The 24523-nt window shown below is 33.3% G+C and overlaps 1 protein-coding gene across 1 annotated transcript in view; it reads right to left on the bottom strand.

Annotated features, from left to right (window-relative positions):
* Positions 1–24523, bottom strand: part of LOC126970074 (ankyrin-2-like) — a 105155-nt gene that overhangs the window by 10204 nt on the left and 70428 nt on the right. Inside the window, exons 34-48 of the mRNA XM_050815743.1 lie at positions 21830–21970; positions 21199–21369; positions 18864–19027; positions 17226–18257; positions 16912–17103; positions 16586–16825; positions 15229–16006; positions 13837–14049; positions 13429–13552; positions 10705–13076; positions 9704–9840; positions 7839–8853; positions 7618–7734; positions 7433–7528; positions 1025–1088 (exon numbers count right to left, since the gene is read on the bottom strand). Of these exons, the coding sequence (XP_050671700.1) occupies positions 1025–1088; positions 7433–7528; positions 7618–7734; positions 7839–8853; positions 9704–9840; positions 10705–13076; positions 13429–13552; positions 13837–14049; positions 15229–16006; positions 16586–16825; positions 16912–17103; positions 17226–18257; positions 18864–19027; positions 21199–21369; positions 21830–21970 (6856 nt within the window). The remainder of the gene's footprint in view (positions 1–1024; positions 1089–7432; positions 7529–7617; positions 7735–7838; positions 8854–9703; positions 9841–10704; positions 13077–13428; positions 13553–13836; positions 14050–15228; positions 16007–16585; positions 16826–16911; positions 17104–17225; positions 18258–18863; positions 19028–21198; positions 21370–21829; positions 21971–24523) is intronic.

The following is a 24523-nucleotide window of genomic DNA, read 5'->3' as shown; positions in this document are numbered from 1 at the left end:
TTAGCTAATATGATACATGATACAAAAATCGCTGTTGCAGAATAGACCACCGGATTCGGCTTTAAATTCCATTAAAATTCACCCACAAAAGGCTAACGGCAAAAGCTTGCATGTGATGGTAATAAAACTAAGCCTCTCATCCTGTTTTATAACTAAAAACTTAATGCAGACATTTAAATTGTTTATACGCTTTTTTTGAAGAGGACAAACGAGCATACAGGTTACCCGATGGTAAGATCACCGCCACCCATTGTTGCTGGAAGAAAGCTTGTAGAAAATCGCGCTTAGGAGAAATGGCCACAGATGAAAGTAATACTAAAAAATGTGGCCATACTTGTGCCTTATAGAGAGAGCATGTGGGTCGACTTGTATTATTGCTTCGATCTATCGATTGCCAAGCCAATTTGACGTTGCATTCAAGTTTACCATAGATTTGGCAATCATTCCAGATTTCAAAACCAATACATGTACTAGGCAAGACTTTAAGGAGAATGTTGTTAATGAGTGCTTATATGTTTTTTTTATGTGGTTATCTCACAAATTTCTTTGCTCCGTTTTGGGGTTAAATTGTACATGATTCATTTTACCCCGTTCAACGACCTTACTATTTCCCGAGAGAGATGTGCATGGCCGGTATATTACATCTCAATTCTGTAGTAGGCATTACAACGGAGGCCGGATGCCTCCACCGTACATGTTATATACAGTGGAAAAACACATTTCTACTCGAGGTATTTGAAAGTTACAAATGCAATTGTCAAGCGAATACATGACGTCATACGATCACAATATCGTAAGTATCCATCCATACTCTGTGATAATACAATGATGTCGGTACATTATATACAGTGGAAAAACACATTTCTACTCGAGGTATTTGAAAGTTACAAATGCAATTGTCAAGCGAATACATGACGTCATACGATCACAATATCGTAAGTATCCATCCATACTCTGTGATAATACAATGATGTCGGTTAGTTAAAACGAAAAACTACGGTGAGTATATTTATGGAATACTAACCGGCTAAAACTGCTAGATGAGCTTAATTCTTCATCTTGGGCACTCCACGAACCACTGGCTGGATCTGTAAAGTGTTTACCAGAAATAATGCTGTGAGCTACCGACCTTCCAGAGGAAGGTGATAGTTCACGAACAGCGCTCCCTTCCCTTGACAAATCCAAATCCTCAGGTCTATCCGCAGTAGTTATAATACCTTGCTTGGTATGGAATATCGTTTCGCCCTCAGATTTTTGCTTTTCAACTACAGTCATTAAGCTATCCAATTCTGAAGGCTGGGACGCAAGTGATGATGACATTTCTGAACTTAATGACATTCCACTTTCATCATACTGCATGGATCTTACTGGTATATTAATTGCATCGCTCTCTGACCCAGAAATTATTTCGGAAACTTTCTTTCCGTCAACAAATCGTTGCTGTATAACTGTTGTGGTTCGTACCACTTCAACAGAACCACCCTCTGGTAACGTGTCAGATATTTTTTCTCTTCTCTTTGTTTGAGATTTTTCCTCTTGATCTAATATTTTCATCATTTCCTCACAATCTCCAGGAATAGACTCCGCAGAACCATCACTTGGTCCAGATGCACAAATGAAAGATGACGACTTTGTACAAACTTCAACCACTTCACCTGACTTTGTCTCTAATGGTTCATCTGGTTCTGGAACTGGTACAAAGAAAGCACCTTTGTCATCGTACTTTTTGACAGTTACTACTTTTGGTCGAGATTCCTGAATTCTTTGTTCCAAAGCTAATTGTTGATCAATTAATTTCCTAATTGCTGCTGAATCAGCCAATAACCTTTGAGATGGGCTACCATAACTACCTATTTTCTGAGAAGGACTACCTCCCTTTTGAGAAGGACTGCCACTTTTTTGAGATGGGCTTCCACTTTTCTGGTTTGGACTGCCACTTTTTAAGGGAGGACTTCCATCAGAACTACTGTCGTATGAACGTTTTTCTTGTTCCAAGAAACTACCACTCACGACTTTAGGGTCAGCAAGTAAAAGTGCTTCTTTTTGCTTAGCGACAAGTTCATCTTTTAAAGCTTCCAGACAAGCTGATTCAAGGCCTTCAAATTCCTTTAAACTAGATATAGAAATATCATCGCCCTGACTTCTACTTAAAATATATCTTCGAGGTAAAGAACCATTGAGCGAATCTTGGGAAGATGACGAGTTTTGTTGATATTGCTCCATCAACATTCTTTCTAGGTTTTCAAATTCTTGTAGAGAACTAATAGATATATCATCATTTTCACCTTTGATTCTAAATCTCATACGAGAAGCCATTTCTGATTCAGACAAACTACCAAATGAATTTCTAAAGCTTCCATAACTTCCTATAGACTCTTTTTGAGAGCTCAAGCTTCCTATACGGCTCGGATCAAAGTCGGTCATTTCTTCTTCTTTAATATCCTCTAAAGGCACGCGTTCGTAATCGTAACGGGGATCACCTTCAAATTGCATTTGAATCCAACGTTTACCTGCCTCAATTTCAGCTAACTCCTGAGCTTGAAGGCGCCTTTGTTCCATTTCACATTGCATATCTTCATCCGATGATCCAGAGGTACTTACACTCTCCTGTTTTTTAGATGTTTTGGATATGTAATCTTCAACGTCTATGTCATGTCTTCGCACATAAGTTTTTGATTTAATTTGAACGCTTTTACCCTCGGGATCTGATTCTTCCGCTTCTTTTGCTACTTCTTCTATGACAACAAAATCATCCATCTCACCGGGCTTATCAACCATTTCAAATTCATCGCTGGTTGGTGATTCTTGCTCCTTATCATAATAGTGTAGAGTTTTTTCATCTGTTGTTACCATAAGTTCGGACCTACTACTATCCGTGATTAAATCTGATTTCAGTTCTGGGGTTTCAGATATATCGTAAATATCGTCTAGAACATATTCACGACCGTTTTCAGTAGATATAGAGCTTTGACTTGGCATAGAGAGTGGTGTATGAGGAGTAGAGATAATATGTTCCTGTGTTTTCAAGCTTGACAAAGAACTTTGTTTACTTTCCAACTGATTGTCAGTATTAATATCACAAGTCTTTTCAACTTTAGTCTTAGGAACTGAAGAATCACTTTTTGATTTCAAAATTTCTTCGTACTGTTTTGATTCTATTGGAATTATTTCAGATTCTACATCTACGAATTCCCTCTGACTAGCTTGTTTCTCAGTAATTGGGAATGGAATAGCACCTACTTCTTGAATATTTCTTTTAATAAACTCTTCTTTGACAACTTCTATCGGTTTTTCTTCAGCTGTTTTTGGTATACTTGTTTCACCAGCTATTACCGATTTTTTGATAGTCATTTCATCTTTGAAAATATCATTTGACTCAGAAACGACGTAACCAAGGTTTTCAATTTGCTTATATTGGGCTGAGCCAACTGGTATAATTTCACTATCAACGTCTACCAATTCCCTCTGAGGTTGTTCTATTTTGGTTACTGAAAAAGGGATAGTATGAACAAATGTCAAAGATTTTTCTTTCGTTTCCTGTTTTTCTTCGTAATCTGATTGATACTGTGCCTGTGAAATAGATGTGTCAAGCTTAGAAATAGACGATGACAGAGATTCATCAGTTTTAAATTGGCTTGATATAGTCGTATCTTCTTTTTCCTTAATGGAATCTTGATCTATTTCTATACTTTCTGACTTAGTCGGTATAGGAGACGTTTCTAAAATAATTTCTCTTGAAAACCTCATTTCATGCGATCTTTTCATTTTACCAACAGGTTCGACAGAGTCACTCTTAAGCCCTTCTTCTTCAACAGAAATATCTTCATCACTCACGTCTCTTAACTTTCTAGTTTCATCTTTTTCGGATTCATGTAGAAACTGTTCAATGTATGTACTGCTCTCCATCAATTCCTCTTTTAACTCATTAGCTGATGGTACAAGCGTTTCTGATGCGTCAGAAATGTCTATACTTGCTACATGACTGGAGGCATCAGAATCGAGACTTCTCATGCTATCTCTAGAAGCAAGTGAACTGCAAGCCGTGTAATAATCTTTTGAAGTCCGAAGAGATTGCGAAGATACGTCATGACTCGTTAAAGCAGTTTCAAAATCTGTTCCACTGTGTGCAGTCATCATGACTTCAAGATCTGATGAGAGTGGTCTGCTTTCAGTGTGTTCAAAACTTTGATAATGACTTTCTCCAGAACTTGACCAACCCTCTACTTCAGATGTCGATCGTCTTTCAGTTACAGGCAAATTAGATTGCACACGTTTATGAACCCTAAGCTTTACTTCAGTACTTCCCTTTGATAGCATTTCTTTATCAGATAATACTTCACTTTCAGTTTCTAATATAGAATGTGGTCCACTATCAGATTTTACTGAAATATCAGTGTCCAAAGGAGGACTTGATTCCTTGACATGTACTGTTTCTTTTGTGTCTGAATCAGTGACTGTAATTTCTTCTTGGGAACTTGTTTTTTGTAAAATAGAATCGGTCGTTTGGCTTGTATCGTCAATTGCAGATTTTACTAAGTGGTCATCAGCATGAAGTGGTTCTTCTGTTATAACTTCAGGCCTGTCCGGGCTGATAAGTATTTTAAATTGGAATTCAGATGGTGATTGTTTGTATTTAATGCTTCCATCGCTTTTTTCGCTTATAATTTCACCTTGAGCTGCTTCAAGCGATTGTTTGACTTCGTCTATGGTTTTTTCCAATACCGATAAATCTGTAAGGGGCTGTTGGTGTTTAACAGGATCTAAGTCAATTTTCTCTTTCTCTTGTTTTGCTGCTTGGAACTCTGCCGATGATAGATCTGTATCGTAGCCACTACTACATATGTCTTCTAAGCTCTTTTCCTTGAATAGTTTTACTTCTTCACGCCGTTGATCGGTGCCAGTCAAAAATGCGGAATCGGCTTCCGTTGAAAACTCTGAAGGATGCAGTGTCTCAACACTAACCGTGGAATCTATGGATTTTTGGAATACTTCGGCTTCATGTGATTCTAATGATTTAACCATAAATTCAGTATCACCGCTTTCCGCCGATTTGAGCATTATATCTTTAGAGGTTGTTTCCTCAGATAGTTCTGTTGTACTCGGTGATAAAATATCAACTTTACTTGTTTTAAGTAAAATATCGGATATTTCATCACTTACATTTTTCAAGTCCAAATCACAACTAGTTAATGTTGTTGGTATCGATTTACTAGATTCTATAACTACTTTACTATCTTGTGTTTGTACAGAGAGTTCTAAAAGTTGCTCTTCTATTTGATGCTGAGGTATTTTAACTGTTTTCATGTATTTTTCTTTTTTTGGTGTATCTGCGTCTTGAGGTAGCTCAGGTACTACTTCAGATTCTGACTGAGTATCCTGACTTCCTGTTCTACTAAAACAACTTTTGACGGGAGATGTAGATACTTTTATTTCCTTAATGAAGCCTACTTCATAAATTTCATCGTCTTTCTTAAAAGACTTTGATTTACTTTTGGGGCTGCTTTCTGCAGAACCTTGCTTTTCAGTTGGCTCACTTTTAAAACTGGGTGCACCAGAACTTAAATCATCGTGTTCTTTGCTTTCTATCACAGACTCTTCTTTGTGGTGTTCTACTTTAGAACTTACAACTTTACCCTTCTCAGAAACTTCTAGACTTGAAACAATTTCATCTGTTTCAACAATTTTCAATGTGGAGTCCACAAAAGCTTTCCTACCTTTATCATCATCTTCTCGAATATCTTGTAACTCTCCTGGTTCAGTAAAATATTCCTTTCCCCATTGTTCATGCGACATTTCTCTTTCAGATATTTTAATATCATGTTTTCTCTTAACAGTTTCATCTTTAATTGCCGTCATTTTTTCTTCAGACTTTGTCTGTCTTCCAGAGTAAAGACCCTGTTCTGAAAACTCTCTTTCAACCTTTACAATATCGGTATCATCAGTACTTTTAATAACAGTTTTAGTTTCTAAGTCTGATCTTTTTGCAGTTGCTTCGTGAGCTCTTTCCATCTTCTTTTGTGATGTTTCTGTTTGAAGTCCATCCCTAATAATAATTGTTTTTTCTTTTAGTTCATGCTCTTGGCCCCTAAGTTCATGACTTATTTCTGTTTTTATAATAAGTGAATCATCATCTGATGATGATACTTGTTTTGTTTCAGAGAAATATTCTTGACCAGAAATTTTTTTGGTTTCAGTTTCTTTATGTGATACAACAGTACTATATTGACTAGTTGTGCCAAATTTGGAAATCATATCAGTCATAACGGCCTCAGGATTAATACTTTGAAATTTCAGTTGGCCATCTATTGTTTTATGTATAGAAGATGTTGAAGTAGAGGTTGCTATTCGAGACTCAGAGAAAAATGTATCGGATGAGGTTGATTTTTGTAATTCCTCCATTTTGACCGCAAGCTGTTCCTGCTTAATTTGATCTATAACGTCGATGCTCTTTTCAATAGTGCGATCAACAAGCTCTACTGCATTTGATGTAATCGTTGGTTGGTCAACAATCACAAATATTGGATTTTCTTCAAGTTCAGTGGGTGTCTCTGGTATTATCGATTCTTGTATTATAGCAGTCTCTGAAAAAATCATATTACAATTAGTATAAGTATTATAATTAGAATGAGCTAGTTTAGTAGATGAAAGTAAAATGTTTAACGTAATGCGTAAATCAAAGCGCCTTAGCTTTTTGTGATTTGTGGTAATGATATTATAAACAAGAAATTAAACAGATGTAAAATGGTGTTGGAAGTGGCATAACTTGTGATTTTTAAATGAATAATAAAATATGATGATTTCAATCAAAGCGAAACGTTACTCAAAGATGAACATTGAAATAACATGTAAAAAATATAGTGCGAAAGATAAAGAAAGAAATATTGTACCGCTAACAAAAAGCGATTGCATAAACGAAAATAATACCCATCGTGGACTTACCTAAAGCAACGTGGGGACTCCGCAAGAAAGAAAGTAAAGTTTACTGCGCTGATTACAAGTCTAGATTTTATGTGGGGATGGTTGCAAAACATAGCTAATTATACTTTAACTTTGCGATAAAAGGCACATTAATAATATGTTCTCATTCATACATCAATAGTACTGGTTGGACACACTATTAAATGCATCATGAAATTGTTTATTTCTAATGAAACTCTATTATCTTTATTTTACATGCTTTTAATAAAGGCGTGAAAATAAACGTGGCAATAATGTTTATCTACTTTGTGCGTTTACTAAGAATGAGTAATGTTTCGCAATGATACTATTTGACTTTGCCACTACAGATTGCAGTAAAGCTGAAAAATTTATATCGAAATTAACGCTATAGTATTTTTTTACTTCTTATTATTTGGAGATGGATTTCATCACTAATTTAAATAATAAAAAAATGTATTTGGAAACATGTTAAGAATTTCGAAATATTAATTACCGCTTTGATGAGCGTCTGTTTCGCTAATAAAACTATCACCGCCAGATGATGCTCGCGGAGATTGTCTAGTGGCATCTAAATACATATTTTCGGAACCTAAGGAAGACAATGAATGTATTCTTACAACGTTTTTTAAGGAAAAAACAATATTAAAAAGAAAATAATACGTTAAAATTACGATTTACCTGCAAACTGTAACCCAGTAGGTTTTTCGGCAGATGTTTCTGCTGCTCTTGACTTATCCCTTATAGTCAAATCAACTGGAGAAGGCGGGGGTGTCTTTGAAAATTTTGATACCAAATCTGAAAAAAGTTTTATAATAAGACACAATAAATTGAATATTTCAAAGCAACTATTAAGTATTAAGTAGTACTGCAGCGATGAGGATTAAAAGATGTTTTATTACCTTGGGTAACGTGACTAGAATCTATCCTAATTATTGCAGCACCTTGTGCTGATATATCTTCTAACAGATTTGAACACCTTCGATTAAGTTCTTTCATATCAGGTATCTCTTCTTGAACTTCATCATCAATCTCTTTCATGTATTCTAACATCTTATCGTCTTTATCCTCTTCCATTAATTTACTCTCCGTATCATTAGTGACTGTTTCATGTTCAGAAGTTATTGTTCTGCTTCTGTTGGTGTCCTTAATTATATCATATGTTTTGTCGTCATGTGAACTAAATATTTTACTTTCTGTTGTAACCGATGTTTCTTGTGAGGAGCTCGAAAAGTGGACTATTTTCGATACAGATCGCTCTTCTTCAACGTGCTCTTTACTCATACAATCAGAGCCATCTGACGCTAATGTCTTTGAAATATCAAGAGACGAATGGTCTTCTGAAAAGGTTTTTTCTTCAAGTGATCTTGACGTTTCTTTAACACTTTCAATTGAAACTTTCGAATAGTCTTTAGTTAAATCTGCTGTAGAATCTTTTGAAAGTTCATTAGTTGCGAAATCTCTAGAAGTATCTTTGCTGTCTATAGAAGACTTGGAATAATCTTTTGTCAAGTCAATTGATTTTTTTGAAATATTATCGGGTGTAGCTCGATCTTCAGTATGTTCTTCATGTTTGAATTCTTCTTTAGCTTCACCCGATGTTTTTGATAAATCTCTATGTAATTCTGCCCCACTTAATTTGGAGAAATCAGCTGAAGTACATTCTTCGACTACAGACTTTTGCTCATCTTCTGAGGATTTTGTTAATGTTGACACAACTGTTGTAACCGATGATTCTGTAGTCGACATTGAGACCAAATCTGATTTCAAGAGGCTTTCAGCGTAGGGTGTTCTTTTGGAGATTTTACCTGATAAATCGTCTAATTCTTTTCTTGGGCTTGATGATTCCTTTTTATTAGTAGAAGTACACGGTTCAATGTCGGCGATCATTCTTTCATTTTCCTCAAAAAATTCAGGCTGAAAATATAAAAGCTTGCAAATAAAGTGTACTTTTATTCAAACCATCTGAGTAGCCGATTGCGTGTTGCCAAATATTAAAAAAAATACTTAGTTATGATATTCAAATGTGTTAATAATAATCATATTAAAGTAGTGCATTTTATTATTTTTTTAAAACTAGCTGATACCCTCGACTTCGTCCGCGTACACACTAGCCTAGGCACGTAGTACTTATAAAAATCTTTATTTTTAAAACTTGAATACCTTTATATTAAATGAAGGTATCGCCATATTTTATCAATTTACATAAAAATAATCTGATAGATAATTAAAAATTGTAAGTAACCTACCGCCTATGGTAAGCTAAAATTAAGATTCTTTTTTACCTCCTGAGAAAGTTAGAAAGATATAAAAATTCTAATTATTTATTTATTTTAGACTATTATATTAATTTGATTTCTAAACGACGGAGGACACGCCAAAGAAAAATATTAAAATCGTTGTTTTTATTTAATTCCGAGCATTTTCATATTTCTTAATCTTTTAAACCTTCTCTGGACTTCCACAAATAATTCAAGACCAAAATTTGCCAAATCGGTCCAGCCGTTCTCGAGTTTTAGCGAGACTAACGAACAGCAATTCATTTTTAGATATATAGATGTATATAAATGATTACAATTTACTTACAAGTTAAAACAATGTGTGCAACTTTCTATATGATAATGAGAAATACTCTGGAATCAGACATACACAATGCTTGTGTATGTTGAACCCTCAACAGATATTATAATAACAAATGTGGTTATAAAGCATATGCCCATATAATAGAGTTAGGTAAGAATTACAGTATTAAACATGACAGTATTACCTCTTTTTCTGGAAAGTCATCGGCATCATCGAGTGAATCGGTTCTCAGTTTTCTAGATTCAAAGCTAGAAGTAATAAATCTGTCATCGATATCGGATGTGGGTTCTATTATTTCTAAAACTTTGGCCCGATCCATATCTGAAAAATATATGAATTAATGTTGAGTACATTTTTATTTTTATATTTTTAATACCTCATTTTCAGAGTTCCATACCAAGATAAATGAACTTGTTAATTAATAAAATCAAATAAAATGTTAAATATGCTTAATAAAATACATATCGTTTAAAAAATATCTTATGGTATTACATTTTTTATCATATCTTTGTTCATGTTTATTCCTCAGTACGAAGTGGTGAAGACATCTGTGCTGCGCTCACCCGTTTTTTATATATATTAAAAAAATTGCGGGTTTTTACGTTTTATATAACATTTTATATAATACTATTAACTTAATATTTTGGAATGGTTAGGGAATAATTTTGCACAAATTGCTTAATTTATCAGTATAAAAGTACTAGCATTAATGTGGTTAAATACACTATTCATTTATTGTGCTATCGTACATAAAAATTACAAATTATATTACATAAAAAAATTAATACTTCAGAACTATTACGATTATTATACATTAAAAAGTTTATCTCTCAGAAAAATCAACTTTCATCCATTATTTCAACAACTGTGTTACGAATTTTCGATCAGGTCACGTATCCTGACGTGAGTTAAACATATCAAGAAAAGTGCTCAACGCCTCTAAAGAAGTTTTCACTTCAACAAGTAAATAAATAAATTAATTGTCAAGTACCCACAAATTAAGTTAGCAATCAATTCCTTCAGTACCTATTATTCCTAGCTCGATGCGACATAATTTTATGTATTTTAAAAGCGCATTCTCACTCCAAATTTTGATTGAAATGTTCAACAAGACGTACTTTTGCTTGCTTGCTCAGGAGCCTTAAGCTAAAAATTATCGTATGTGTATTTTGTTAATACATTTACCTGATTCCGAATCTGTATAAATATGTTCTTCAACCTCATCAGGTGAGCTTTGAACTGAAAAAGTCCGAGGATGCTTTTTTTTAGGCATAATGATAACTTCTCCACTATCTCTTGATAACGATTTTATTAATGTTGGTCTCTCTTTTGAAATAGGAACATCTTTCAAAGAACATTGTTTTTCGATATATGTTTCTTCAAAATTATCCTCTTTAAGTTGACTATGAACAGCTGATGCCCCGTCATCAGTACATGTTTGTACATCATCCTGAGAGGTTATATCTTTTATTGGTTGATGGTCGTTAATTGCATCTTCAGATGACACATCAACATCTTCTGAAGCCTGTTTGATTATTATCTCAATATTGTCAGCCATTTGCTTCATCGCAGAGTCGGATTTTTTCAACTCAGGTCTCATATCCGGCTCATCTGTCCTCTGAACTACCTTATTTGATGGTGTTATAATTTCATCATCGCCTTCTACTTCTGACTCAGCAATTCTTTCAAGTGAAATAGCAGGACTTATACAAGAATGTCGCCGCTCTTCTTTGTGAGGAACTTTAGCGTCATAGCTACGTTTTTCTGTCTCAATACTATCTTTAAATTTAATATCTTTTTCAATTGTTGGGCTACGAGTTGCAGCCATAATTGTACCAATTTGTAGTATATCGTCAATAACGGGCTTAATTTCTTCCTTAGTAATATCTTGGACGTTATAATCCAAATCAAAATTTGATTTATCTGAAGACGTACCTTGTTTTAAAGTTTCCGAGATTTCTAAATTACTAAGGGTATCTGTTCGGATTTTCGTAATATCGAATTTGGTTTCTATATCAGAAGTTTTCACACTCTTATTTTGCATAAATTGTTCTTGTTCTGTTCTTATGCTCTTGCCTCCAAAGTCAGGTTGCTCCTCTATTGTGCTGATTTGAGTTTCTAAGATAGACGTAGAGTCAAAATTTTCAGTTGATTGAGATTTTGTGAGTTCATCTATTTTATTTTCTTCTGACATTACATTGTAGATATTTTCCTCATTCATTTGATAATCTTTTTTTGTATGAATGCTTTCCGATATTTTATTAACAGTTGATTTTTCTCCATTAGGGTGTGTTGTTGTAATAGTTGTGCTTACTATTTGCTTTACTTCTCCAGATGGCATTTTTTCGCATCTTGTAATGGTTTTTGTGTTTATTTCTTCGCCGTTGTTACCAATTGATGTACTTGTATGTACACTCTCTGGCTCAATATGCTCAACAAATTGATTAATACTTTTGATTACTTCTGAATCATCAGAAATAAAAATGTCACTAGTAGTTTTATGCAATTTTATCGACTCAGATACATTTGTGCTAATTATTTCTTTTCCCGATGGATATTTAGTCATTTCGGTTTTGGTTACCCTAGTTTTTTCTTCACCTGTGGGTTCTACTATTTCTTCAGTAATAATTGTAATTGTTATATCCTCCCCACAAGCACCAATCCTTTTTTCGACTTTAGTTGAAGATCTATCGTCTTCTGATTTATTAATTTCACATATTGACGGTTCATCAATTAATGATTTACTTATATCAGATGACGGTTGCATAGTTAAAGATTTTTTCAGCTCAGACACTTTGGTAGAAATAGTTTCCTTTCCTGAAGGAAATTTGATTGTCTCTGTTATAGTTGATGTAGTAATTTCATACCCGTTTGATATTGTGGTTTCTGTGAGTGTTTCCGTTCTTATTTCTTCGCCTTCTAAACCAGTAGTTACCTTTATATCTGAAGATGATTTTGTATCACCCTTTTGTAATATATCTGTTGTAGATGTGGCTTCATTTAAGATTTGATGAAAAGATTTAATAGATTCGGATATACTTGTTGATACAGTTTCTTTTCCGGATGGATATTTTGTTGTAACAGTAACTGTAACTTTAGTAATCTCATCTGCAGAAGGTGTAATTATAGTTTCAGTTACTCTTTTTGTAATAATCTCTTCTCCATCTGGACCGAAATGTGTATCACTCGTAGTAGAAATTTTGCCTGTAGTATCGTAGATTGATTCACTTATCGCCTCGGTCGTAGAACCCATGTGTATAGATTTATTTTTTTCTGGATCTGGTTGATTTTCACATTTAGTTTTGTCGCTAGAACTATCACTTTTGGTGTCTTTTGTTTCGCCCGTTGGTTGATCTTTAGTTGCTTCAAATGGATCATCAATATGATCTGTAAACATAACTTTAGTCTTTCCCGCTTGTTCGTCGTCATCCTTACCGATAGTAGGTTTTATAAGCTCAGATGAATTATCATTGATTTCTTTCTTTCGTATAATTTCACGTTTTATTTGTTCTTCTCGTTCCTTACTTAAAAATTGACTCGTTATAATTTTATCACTGCTGTAACATTAATAATAAATTTATAAACAATTAAAAACGTAACTCAAACTTAAAATAAAAATCATTAAAATTACGAAAAACTATCATAACCGAGATCTGTCTTGCTAGCAAGATAATTCTAGAATTATCATGAGACTCACTCTGCCTATAAAGTATTCTGATACTAATTAATATATGTTCATATCTATATACTCATGTTATTATCATATAATTTATAATAGTTGTCAAATATTAAAACCGTAGTAACTTCTCGAACACTTTCCCATTTTTTTAAAAGCAAATTGTTTTCGATTCGGTTTAATTAATTAGTTTTTTTAACATTTTGAATAAACATTATTGTTTGATACTTTACCTAACTTCAGCTATGTGTGGTAATTTGTGCACGTAGTCAGATACATGATCCTCCGGGAATCCTTCAACATCATCTAACGAGTCCCCATGTGTCAACTTAGCTATTTTAGAGGAATCAGACTTAGCTGCAAATAAACATAAAATAATTTATAATAAAGTCGTGATTTATTTATTTTTTACATAGAAAATATATGAGATTAAGAAATATTAAATATAGGTAAAAAGGTTAAATATACATAAACTATAATACCATTTCTTATCATATCGTCGATAAGGCAGGAATTATTGTTAAAGTACTTAATACTTGTAAAAAAGCCGCTTGTATAGAAAATAAAGCGTGCTTTTTAGTTTTTTCAAACTATTATTTATTTACAGCCTAATTGACCTGTTGTTGTTGACACTTACGTACCTGTTATTTTTATATCTTGTTCCTTCGTCTCAACTTTCTCCATGGGAGTATCAGTAACGTTTAACTCCCGCGTTCTAATATCATCTTCTGATTCTTCAAATGTATAATCTCTTGATTCTGTTAAACTGTGAGCATCTGAAGGACGTTTTTCATCCAAACGTAATTCGCTTGCGGAACCCGATTCCATAGAAACTACTGACTGTCGCTTGGAATCTGATAACAATATTCAAATTCAAATTATACTTAAAAGATCAATTTAAATAATATAACTAATCTAAATATTAAAAACAAAGATACAATAATACTATTTAAATTACGACAATGTAGCGTAGAAATCGCGGGCGACCACTTACCCAGGTTAACGATTTAGGGGTTATCGTTGAATTTAGTTATAAAAAAATATTTTTAATAGTATAAATCAGATATGTCAAAGTCAAAATATCTATGCTGGCTATTAAATATATATGATGGACATTATTTATTTCAAATAAGCAAATAATAGCGATTTCGTGTCTTTTTGTTTCTATTCTTTTACAGTTCAGATAAAGAAAATGTTCTGTGGATACGTCAATGTTTCTGTTATGTGTGTTAAGGTTGGGAGTTCCTATTATAATAATTAGGAATATTTCTGTAGCAGCCTATTTGTATTAATTATTATGGGTAAGACTTTCTTCGAAAATTATAAAGCAAAATAACCGCTTTCTCAAGGCCAAGCTCTGAAAAGCAATCAATAGCGAAAATGACCGTTGATTCTGTTACAAATAAAAAAGCATTTACTTTTTATGTCGTGATGTAATCTTAATAAGACTTATACCTATTTTATAATAACGTCTCAGTAATAAATTTTAAAGTTTTAATGCAGGACTTTAACCTGTCGGGCTACTACTCTATTGATATACGGGCTGCTTCCGTGGTAAATTTAGTCACTGCCTCGATTTCGTTAGCTAGTCGATGTCAGCGTGTCACTTTTAGCACAGAGTAGGGATGGACACTTAGCTTATAACAAGTATCCATCCTTACTGTGTGCTTATAGCAAGCAAAAGTGCATCCTTTCTTCTTTAGCACCCCATTCCATTATTGTAATTTTATTAAATATTTGAAATAGCGGGGAAATTCTTATCAGGTCAATGTTTCTTATATGCGTCCCGATTTTGAATTAAAAAATGAAGTTTTTTAACTGTAACAATGTTAATGGCCAGAATAGTAATGAAAAAAAAATACAGTAGGAACAAAGATTACCTCTTATATTTTCTTAAAGTACCATAAGTTTCATAGTACTGTAAACTTTTTCGAACCAGTTTCACGAAAGCTATTGCTTTAAATATAATTCTAAATATTGTATTCCTATCAAATAAAAATAATAAAAACAAATAATTATTGAAGTTGGCATACCTATTTCACGATCATCCTTTAAACTTGTTCGTGTATCTGACCGTTCAAAGTCTACTATCATTTCTTTTACAGATTTTGTTATCTCATGTCTTGGTTCACTTTCATCTTTAAGAACTTCTTCTTCAGAAGAGGTCTTCTGAACTGCATCTTCAGAACTAATTTTATCAGAAATACCATCGGATGACTTGCGTTCTGAAATTTCAATTTCACGACTACTTTCAGAAGAAATTTTATCTGAATCAGTTTTATCAAATGATTTATCAATTTCTTCTGCTTCAGTTACAATCATTTGGAATTCTTGTTTAGTTTTTTGATGGGCTATATCAGGCACTATATCACTTAGTTTTGTTATTGATATAGATTCTGTTCTAGAATGTCTTTTAGGAGTCATTTTCTTAAAAACAACTTCAGCATCTTTTTCTTCACTGGTTTCTTGATTATCAGATTCCAGTGTAGTAGGGTCTATTTTTATAGATGTAAAACCAACACTTTCCTCAAACTTCTCATCACCAAAACCACTACCTGAATCGGCTGTTCCTTCATACTCTGCTCTTTCATCGAAATCTGATGAAGAAACTTTAGCTTTTAAGTCAGACTGATCTGATCGAGATGACTCTGCTTCTGAATGCCTTCTCGAATCTGTATGCTCGGAATCCTCCAATGAATCTGAGTATATTCTTTTGGAAAAGAAACATTCTTGTACCGAGTCATCTTCAGGAACTGTTTCTATGAACTGCCGTGCCTTTGCACTAATGACAGGTGATTCTTTTGGTTGAACCTGTAACATATTGAATTTAACATCATATTAATTTATTGAAACTTGATAGATGATTAGATTAGCTGTTGCTGTGTGATACTGTTATTTAAGCTTGGATGTTATATATATGCTATGTACATGCTATATAATATGGAAAAATACGTTACAAAAATAATTTAGGTAGTTTTAATATTTTATTTTAATTGTTTGATGTTCATTTTATTCGTCAAACAATCATTAAAATAAATTCATTTTTTTTATGATGGTCAATATTGAATGATAATAATATTATAAAGGAATGAGTAATCATATACGTCTAGACTCAAGATAGTCTGTGCTTTAACACTCTTTGAACTTTTAAAATAAATTTTATGTAGATAATATCGATGAATAATTGTATATAATACTACTGTATAATTAAATATTATGAAAGATGTATATTTGATATATCAAACTTTCATTTTAAGTTGTTTATTTAATTAGTAATTGTTTTCAAACAAGTTAATAGTTCATCTGTTGTTAATAATTTTTATAAATTACGTTATACATATCTTTATACGACTCATTGTGACTCTATTGTGATTTGTATTAAAAATATACCTTATCAACCTCTTTTTTGATAAATACGCTATCAGAACTATATTCTGTTTCATACTGTAAAAATTCTTGTGTTTGTGATTTCGTTGTTTCAAAAGTTATTATCGAAGAAATCTCTTCTGCCGTTTCTTCAATTTGTCTATCCAGAACAGGTTTGTGTGCAGGACTGAGGCCTATCTGATCCTCTAAATCAGAAAATTGAGAGGTTTCATCTAAAGAATCACTTCTATGCTTAGAATAGACCTAGAAGAAAATTAAAATATTTCAAATTATGTGTTGAATGGAACATGTTAAATGAAACATTCTCATGGTATTTATAATTTTAATACCTTAGATTCTGTTTGTGATATAAAACTAGTGTCTCTTTCAGTACTTTGCAGCAAGTCTGCTAATGAATCAGCTTTATCAATCGTAGACGGTAGTGATGATTCCTGTGACACTTTACGACCTTCTTGTGTTTCAGAGCTGGGGGAGTCTTTTGTAGTTATTTCTGATTTGCTACTTTGAAGTCTTATTTCAATCTAAAATCAAATTACTTATCTGAAATAACCTCCATTGCAGTATATTTATACAAATGCAACAAAAAGTTGGATGTGATAGATGATACAAATCTTTTTGTGAACTTTTACTATAGCTACTGTACCTTATCCGTAGATTTCTCAACGATTGTTAAATCATCTCCACTAAATTTGGATTGCACCTCAACTTTAATTTGCTTTTCAGCAGGAATGTACGTATCAATCTTTTCATCTTCATCATCTTTTTTAATTCCATCGTCTGGCTGCTTTTCCAATCTACCTATTTCTCTTTTTAATTTCTCCCTTTCTACTTTAACCGTCGTTTGGGACTCAGTTTCTGTTTCTGAATCAGTAGATTTCTTGAGAAATTCGCTGTCTTCTTCAGAAGAAACTTGGACTATTGTTGAATCTGTTCGTGTAGACCTAGTTAAGGATTTTGTTTTTTCATCTAACTTTATTTTTGAATCAAATTGTTGAATCGTTTCCTTTACCGATTTTATTTGTTCCACAGGTTTTTCAACCTCTACTGTTTTAAGTGCCTCTTCAGATTCCATTTGCTTTGCCTGATCTCTAACAAATTCTTGGGTATATTCTATACTTTGCTCTTGTTCCATCGTATGTTTTTGCAAAGCTTCTTTAGTGAGTTTGATTGCTTGAGTAGTATCAATTTGAGGTTCTTTAGATATTTTAGTTTCAAATACACCTATTTTATGTTTCAAAGTAGTTTCAGCAACGTCTTTTTCTTCAATAACTAATTCAGGTGACTTTTCACCATCTTCCAATTTTTCAGCTACTCTTGCACTATCTATTTCTTTTTGAGAAATTATATCTTTAGAAAATGTTTCTTTTGATTCTATTGTTTTTGTAATAACGGTATCTGTAACGGACTTTCTAGGTGTTACTGTGATGTTGGAAAAGTCACCAGAAGGGAAACGCATTGATTCATTTCTAACGTGTCTTTGTAAATGTTTTGGCGTAGGTTTTGGAGATGAGGGGTCGTATTTTCTGAATTGATCAATTTTTTGTTCTTTTACCTCTTCTGTTCTATCTTCAATTATATTTTTATGTACTTCATTTTCTATATACTTTTCTGTCTCCGTTGTCTCTGGTGAGGGTTTTGAGCGTGTTCGCTCTAGTTTTGGCTCTTTTTCTTTGACCTTAAAACAAACCATATACAATAGCTATTATGTTAATAGAGTATTAATAGAAGAATAAATTGGCACGAGAGTTAATCGTTTTTTAACTATTGATTGCATTAGCCTCATTTAAGAGTTAGCAGAACTATTTTATTATGTTTTTCCGGAATGCTCAAATGTATGGAGATTAGTAGTTCACCTATATTTTTTTAGAGAAGAAGAAGCAAGGAGTGGAACAATAGTGAGAAGCTAGTTTGGTTGTACGTGGCAGAAGAAATTCATTGGATGCACTGTATGCATGTAAATGCACTGTAGAGGAACGCGGTGCATCCAGCAGGTGAGGAAGCTTGTGTTGTGCCGTGGTGCAGTGCCGACGGTGGAATTTAGAGGCAATCCTTTGATAAGTAGCCTTTGTTTAGTAAGTTTGACTCCAAATATTTTGAATTTTCTTTAGTGTTAATTCCGCCAGTAAAACAACAATAAACACGAATTAAGAATTACCACTAAAGAAAACTCAAAACATTTGGATAATTATGGATTTCCGCAAAGTCACGCCTAGTCCAATAAATTTTCTTAAGATTGACTTGTCAATCAAGTACTACTAAAATTATAATATAAATACCTTACCTGTTGCTCGATATCATGGAATTTCTTGATGTCGGGTTTTATTTGAGTCTTGATTTCTATTATTTCTTCTCTTATTTCCTTCTTTTGTTTTGATGCAGGAATTTTGCTAGAGCTCAATTTTTTCGTTATTTGCTCTTTTCTCTCGGCCACGCTTCGCTTGATATCTGTATAATTATATTTTCTTGTTAATAGCTTTTTACACTTGAACAAATTTATATAAAATATTAATGAAATATTTGTAAATCTTTCGAGTATTTTCCACAAAAGTAGGAGTTAATATTCGATATAAATCGATTATCTCGAACAAGATCAAAGCAAATTTTTCTTTATATTGGTAAGATTAGGCAAACGGGCCAGCGGCTCACGTGGTAGGAAGTGGTTAGGTAATCGCCCATGGACATCCACTGCACCTGGGGTCAAAAGATGCGTTGCCAGCCTTTAAAGTTGGAAGTATGCTCTAATCTTGAAGGTCCCTAAGTCGTATTAGTTCGGGTAAACTCCAGCCAATAATTGATTTCAACAAGTGATTGTGGCAAGGAGATTTAAGCGAAAGGTGCGGTTGTAGGATCAGCATCATCATCAGCTGGAACACGTCCACTGCTGGATAAAGGCCTCCCCCAAAGACGATCGGTTCTGCACTGACCTAATCCAACGTATTTCCGGCGATCTTGACCAGATCGTCAGTCCATCTTGTGGGGGGGCTTACCAACACTGCGTTTTCCAGTACGTGGTCGCCATTTGAGGACTTTGCTGCCCCAACGGCCATCTGTCCGCTGAGCTATGTGCCCTGCCCACTGCCACTTCAGTTTCGCAATCATTTGGGCTATGTCGGTAACTTTGGTTGTAGGATGCCAGACGTGAATTTCGCATTGTGATCTAATTTCATGAAATAAGATGATCCGAGCTGCTTTTCGTTGTATGTGGTTAAATGGAAGAAGCTGGTACTGGGAAGCGGTGGAAATCCACGGCGACTGTGGAGGAGATTTGAGCATCTTGCTCTTTTAACCCCGAGGCAGCGAAGTTATTAGGAGTTCCAGAGTTCGCAGGGCAGCCCTGGAGGTCTGCTCGCAAAATCGACAATAATACATTCGGAACTATACGATAATACTACGAATAAATCGCAACTACCCTACTCTAACAAATGTTCGAATTGCTTATCGTTTATTGTTACCATAGACTAATATTTTGATTTTTTACGATGTTAGTAAGAATGAAATATGTTCAAACCTAAACAGTATCTGTGCTATGTCGCTGTTAAGTGTCAAAAGTCAAAACATAATTTAGGCGCTAAGGACCATGCCAGACTCTACACCACCAATTTGGTATCATTAACACATAATGTAAATGTTAAAAAAATATGTAATTATTATAATATGACCATTTAAAATTGAATAAATAATACATAACTTGCGGATAATAAAATGTAAAAAAAAGTAACTCAACCCTTCTCGTCGACTTCCTATTTTTCAGGCGGCCATTTGCATTATTTCTACGCATAAACGATCAACAAAATGACTTAAATGACTTAGTCGTTAAAAAGTCCTGTTGAATATTAAATCACATATAATTATTTCAATAATATTTATATAAGTATGTATATTGTATGGCAAATATATCTATACAACTTGAAACGATAATAGCATCGACACAGCCTAGAAGGTGTCGTTGAGATTATCGTAAAAGCGACGTTTAATTATTTGTGAAATTCGAATATTCGTCTCTCATTTTCAACTAAGAGTAGGGTTAGGACCGATAATATCGAATAATGATTTGTTCGTTCAATCATCGTTTCGACATTGAATACGATGTAACTAAGAGTACGATTCGATACGACTTATGCCACGATTTATCGAATATCGATTTTAGGAGTAGGCCCCCTGGCATCCCTGGGACTTGTGAGCTACCAACGGCACTCTTTTTTGTGTTTACAATGGCTGTAATATACATAACAAATTAATTAAGGTGCTGCAACCAATATACGAATCGTTTTTAAATAATATAAATTATTTTATAAAAAGTAATAAAGAATGAACGGTGTAAATATAAAGTATCGTATATTGGATGTATCAACCTTTAGAGCTAAAATTCCCATAATTTATGATTCCAGGGACTCACTATCCAGAACTTCTTAGTCTGTCACCTAACTTCAGACTCAAAAAACTTGAGTTAGTTAAAAAAAAATGAGTTGCGAGCATACAAAATGCAATGTAATTTTTCAATATTCACAATGTGTAGTAACACCAGGAACGATTTAATTTTAGAATATACTTTTGAATTTAGAATAATTGAATTGAACAAACAGCGCAAAATTGTTGGTTTGGAACTCCAATATTACCTTCATCTTCCTCGCTCTCTTCACTTTCTGTTTTCTCCATATCACCCTTGTCCACAAATGATTTCTCCTCCGGTGAGTATTTTGCCTCGTCCTGGTCATAATCCTCAGTCCGGGTTCTTTCAGACATTTGACTATCATCAAGCCTGTCTTTCAGTTTATTGTCTTCATCTGCTACGAAATAGAAAACAGAATTTTTTTGGCTTACTACTTCAAAACTCGTTACGTTGGTAAATTAGTATAGCAACTACAGGCAGGCACACGGCTTTACCTACGAAGATTTAATTTTTCGTGGCAATCTAACCGTTGAATAGTCGTATATATCCTTAAATTATCTTACTGATGGAACTAGACCACATCAACCTCTGTTGTGTGGCTTAAGAGAAGGCTATTATGTATATACTATAAAACGTTTCATAGGCTGTCTCGTCTATGCTTTACCAATTAGAATTTAAAATTAAATGAATTATTTAATGTAATTATACACATATAAAATTTTGGTTTCTATACTACTTCTTCCCTTCATAATCTCACGAAAATTCCTATATAAGGTCTTTAAAACGGCTGCTGTACAATTCGTTATTATACGTCATAAATTTATAATGTTTCAATGCAATTAATACCTAAAACTAACCTTTATATGAATCAATTTCCTCTGAAGCCTGGCTATCTTGGTAAATGTTCCGTTGTATTCTCCTTTCGTTGATATTCTCTGACTGTGGTTCAATAATGTCATCTCTTCCTATACGACATAGTGCCAACTCCAAAGAATTATCTGTAATCGATTATTAATTACTATTAAATGTATTGTTATTGTTAAGTTATTTGATTGCAGCATTAGTATATAATATGTGTTAATTACATTTATTATTATTGTTTAAACATTTTTTTTTGTTATTTGTTTGTCTCACAACAATTAAATAATAGTAATGACCATAGACTATAAATTAGTGATTAGACGACCTGACAGCCTGATGATGATAATGTGTGACAATTTTGATTTGTCAATGTGTGTGTACTTTGATATTCAAAGTACTTAAGAGCTTATGCCACGCCTAGGTGAATGTTTACAACTTGACAGTCAGATGTTCTTTTCTCTCGTGTGCTTTGCCCTATGATCTAAGATCCATTGTAAAAGTCCATTGATGGATCGTTTTCCACTTTTATGTCCACTTTGATCCATTAATCAAGACTGTTGTATAAAGTAGATTTTTCAGCACAAATGAGTGTCTAAAAATCCATTGCACATGTAAGGGTGTTGATATAAAAAACTCAAATAAACTATATTAGTATAATCTATCAGAGCCTTGCACAAATAAAAGTTAGAGTCTGGTCTTAAAAAATATCAGTTCTTTCTGCGAAAATCTAGCAAATTGCGTTTTTCCAAGTCTAGCGTACTTGTTCTAGTTGATGGATTTTAGTGGACCAAGGGTTTAAAATCCACTATGTAAAAGTCTTCATTAATGGATCAAAGTGGACATAAAAATGGAAAAAGATCCAACAATGGATTTTTTCAATGGATCTCAGTGGACAAACGGGTGATTTGTTTGTTCGTGCTAATGTGCTTATGTCAGTGAACGCTTAAAACATGGAAGCATTTTTGACGCTTTTAAATAGAAAATTTATTGAAGTAGGCGTTACGTAGCGGAAATCCATAATTGTACAAATGATTTAAGTTTTCTTTAGTGTTAATTCCGCCAATATTTGTTTTTAAACAATTTGACACGTGTTTCGCCTCTACACGAGGCATCCTCAGGACGTGTTGCCGAGAATAGTCTCGTGCCAGATTTTGGTAATACGTCAACAACACTCTAAAGAAAACTTAAATCATTTGCTTTTAAATAGCGCAGCTTAAACTATACCGTAGTGGATCAGTTCGGTTATGCGAGTGAGCACGTTCAGATCCTGGTCGGACGTGATTTTAAAAACAGATAAAACAAGCATTTATAATACATTCATGTGTTATAAAGCGGTGCAGAAATTATACGGATAGTCACCCCAAAGCGATGATAGTAGATGAATTATATAAACTTTCATAAAATGTATTTTATTTGAGAGATGGCATTATGTATACATATGCATAGGTAGTAGCACATTTTATTATAAAACTAAAATATTTATTTAATTATTAATGGATTTGGTTTTAATTTTGCCTCTTTGTATTGGTATGGTATTCTGCTGTATTTTTTTGTTTTTTATGTATGGGTATTGTTCACTTTTTTTTTCGACTCTTTCTACTATACAAAAAATGTGTGCGTGTTAGTGCCTTTCTAATTTCACGTTATTTAGATTTATATAAGACAGGGGGTCATAAAGATTATGGATAAAAGCTGTTCAATTAGAGACATGGAAATGATTACTAATTATATCTAATAAAACATCTCAAATGTGATCACTTCAATTTAAAAATGTAGATTTCTACTTATCTAATAAGAAATTCACGATGGTTTCTAAAACACTACTATTTACTCATTTAATTCCTTAAAAAAACACACAGCATTAGTTTTTCAACAGTTTGTAAGCACTCATATGCAATACATTGCAAGAAGAGATTGCTTGATTTACTCATCTCGCCAAAAACTGAATTTATTTGCGATTTTTCACGAAAAAAAAAATAAATGCTTGTAGGTACTAAAGTTCGTCATATAAATATTTCAAACATAAAATTATATTCAGTGTTGTAACAATAAGGTTCTCTACATTTCTCTTTTTAATCATATCAGTTTTGTTTGCATTCTTTTTGTGATTTTCATTATATATTGTCGTGAGAATTAATTTAATATTGACAATTTATTTATTATTTACAAATAAAAAATTGAATACCAAAAATTATTAAGCTGGCCATATTCTCCTGTAGCACCAGAGGAATCAAAGAAGCGGTACTGGCCTTTTAGAAAAGTGTACGCCTTTTTTTAAAGGTATACGCTAATGTAGCGAATATGTATAGTTCAAAAATCCATTTTTTTATTATGACTGATCCCGTCATACATAACGCATACATCGTGCACATATCTGACAAACATTGACAATATGTCAAGCGCGCGAACGAGTTACCCTCAGTCATTGTAATAATGTCATGTCGAGAGCCAATCACTGAACTAGATTCTTCACCAATACCACTATTTATTTCATGCAGTGATAGTTTACTATATTGTGACTTAATTGTGTGAATTTTTAGCGCTAATAATCTACGGTAGACAGTATGACAAGACTGCTTCCATGTTTTATATGCGTTCACTGGCAATTTTTTATTTCTCTTCATGATTATTTAAGACCTAGGTTATAAATGTAAATAGCGCCTCTTGTGCAGTACAAAGATGGAATTGAT

The sequence above is a fragment of the Leptidea sinapis genome, chromosome 20 (genome assembly GCF_905404315.1).
Source record: "Leptidea sinapis chromosome 20, ilLepSina1.1, whole genome shotgun sequence".
NCBI classification, from domain to species: Eukaryota; Metazoa; Arthropoda; class Insecta; order Lepidoptera; family Pieridae; genus Leptidea; species Leptidea sinapis.
The sequence above is the reverse complement of the archived record's forward strand: the minus strand, read 5'-3'. Positions and strand labels throughout refer to the sequence as shown.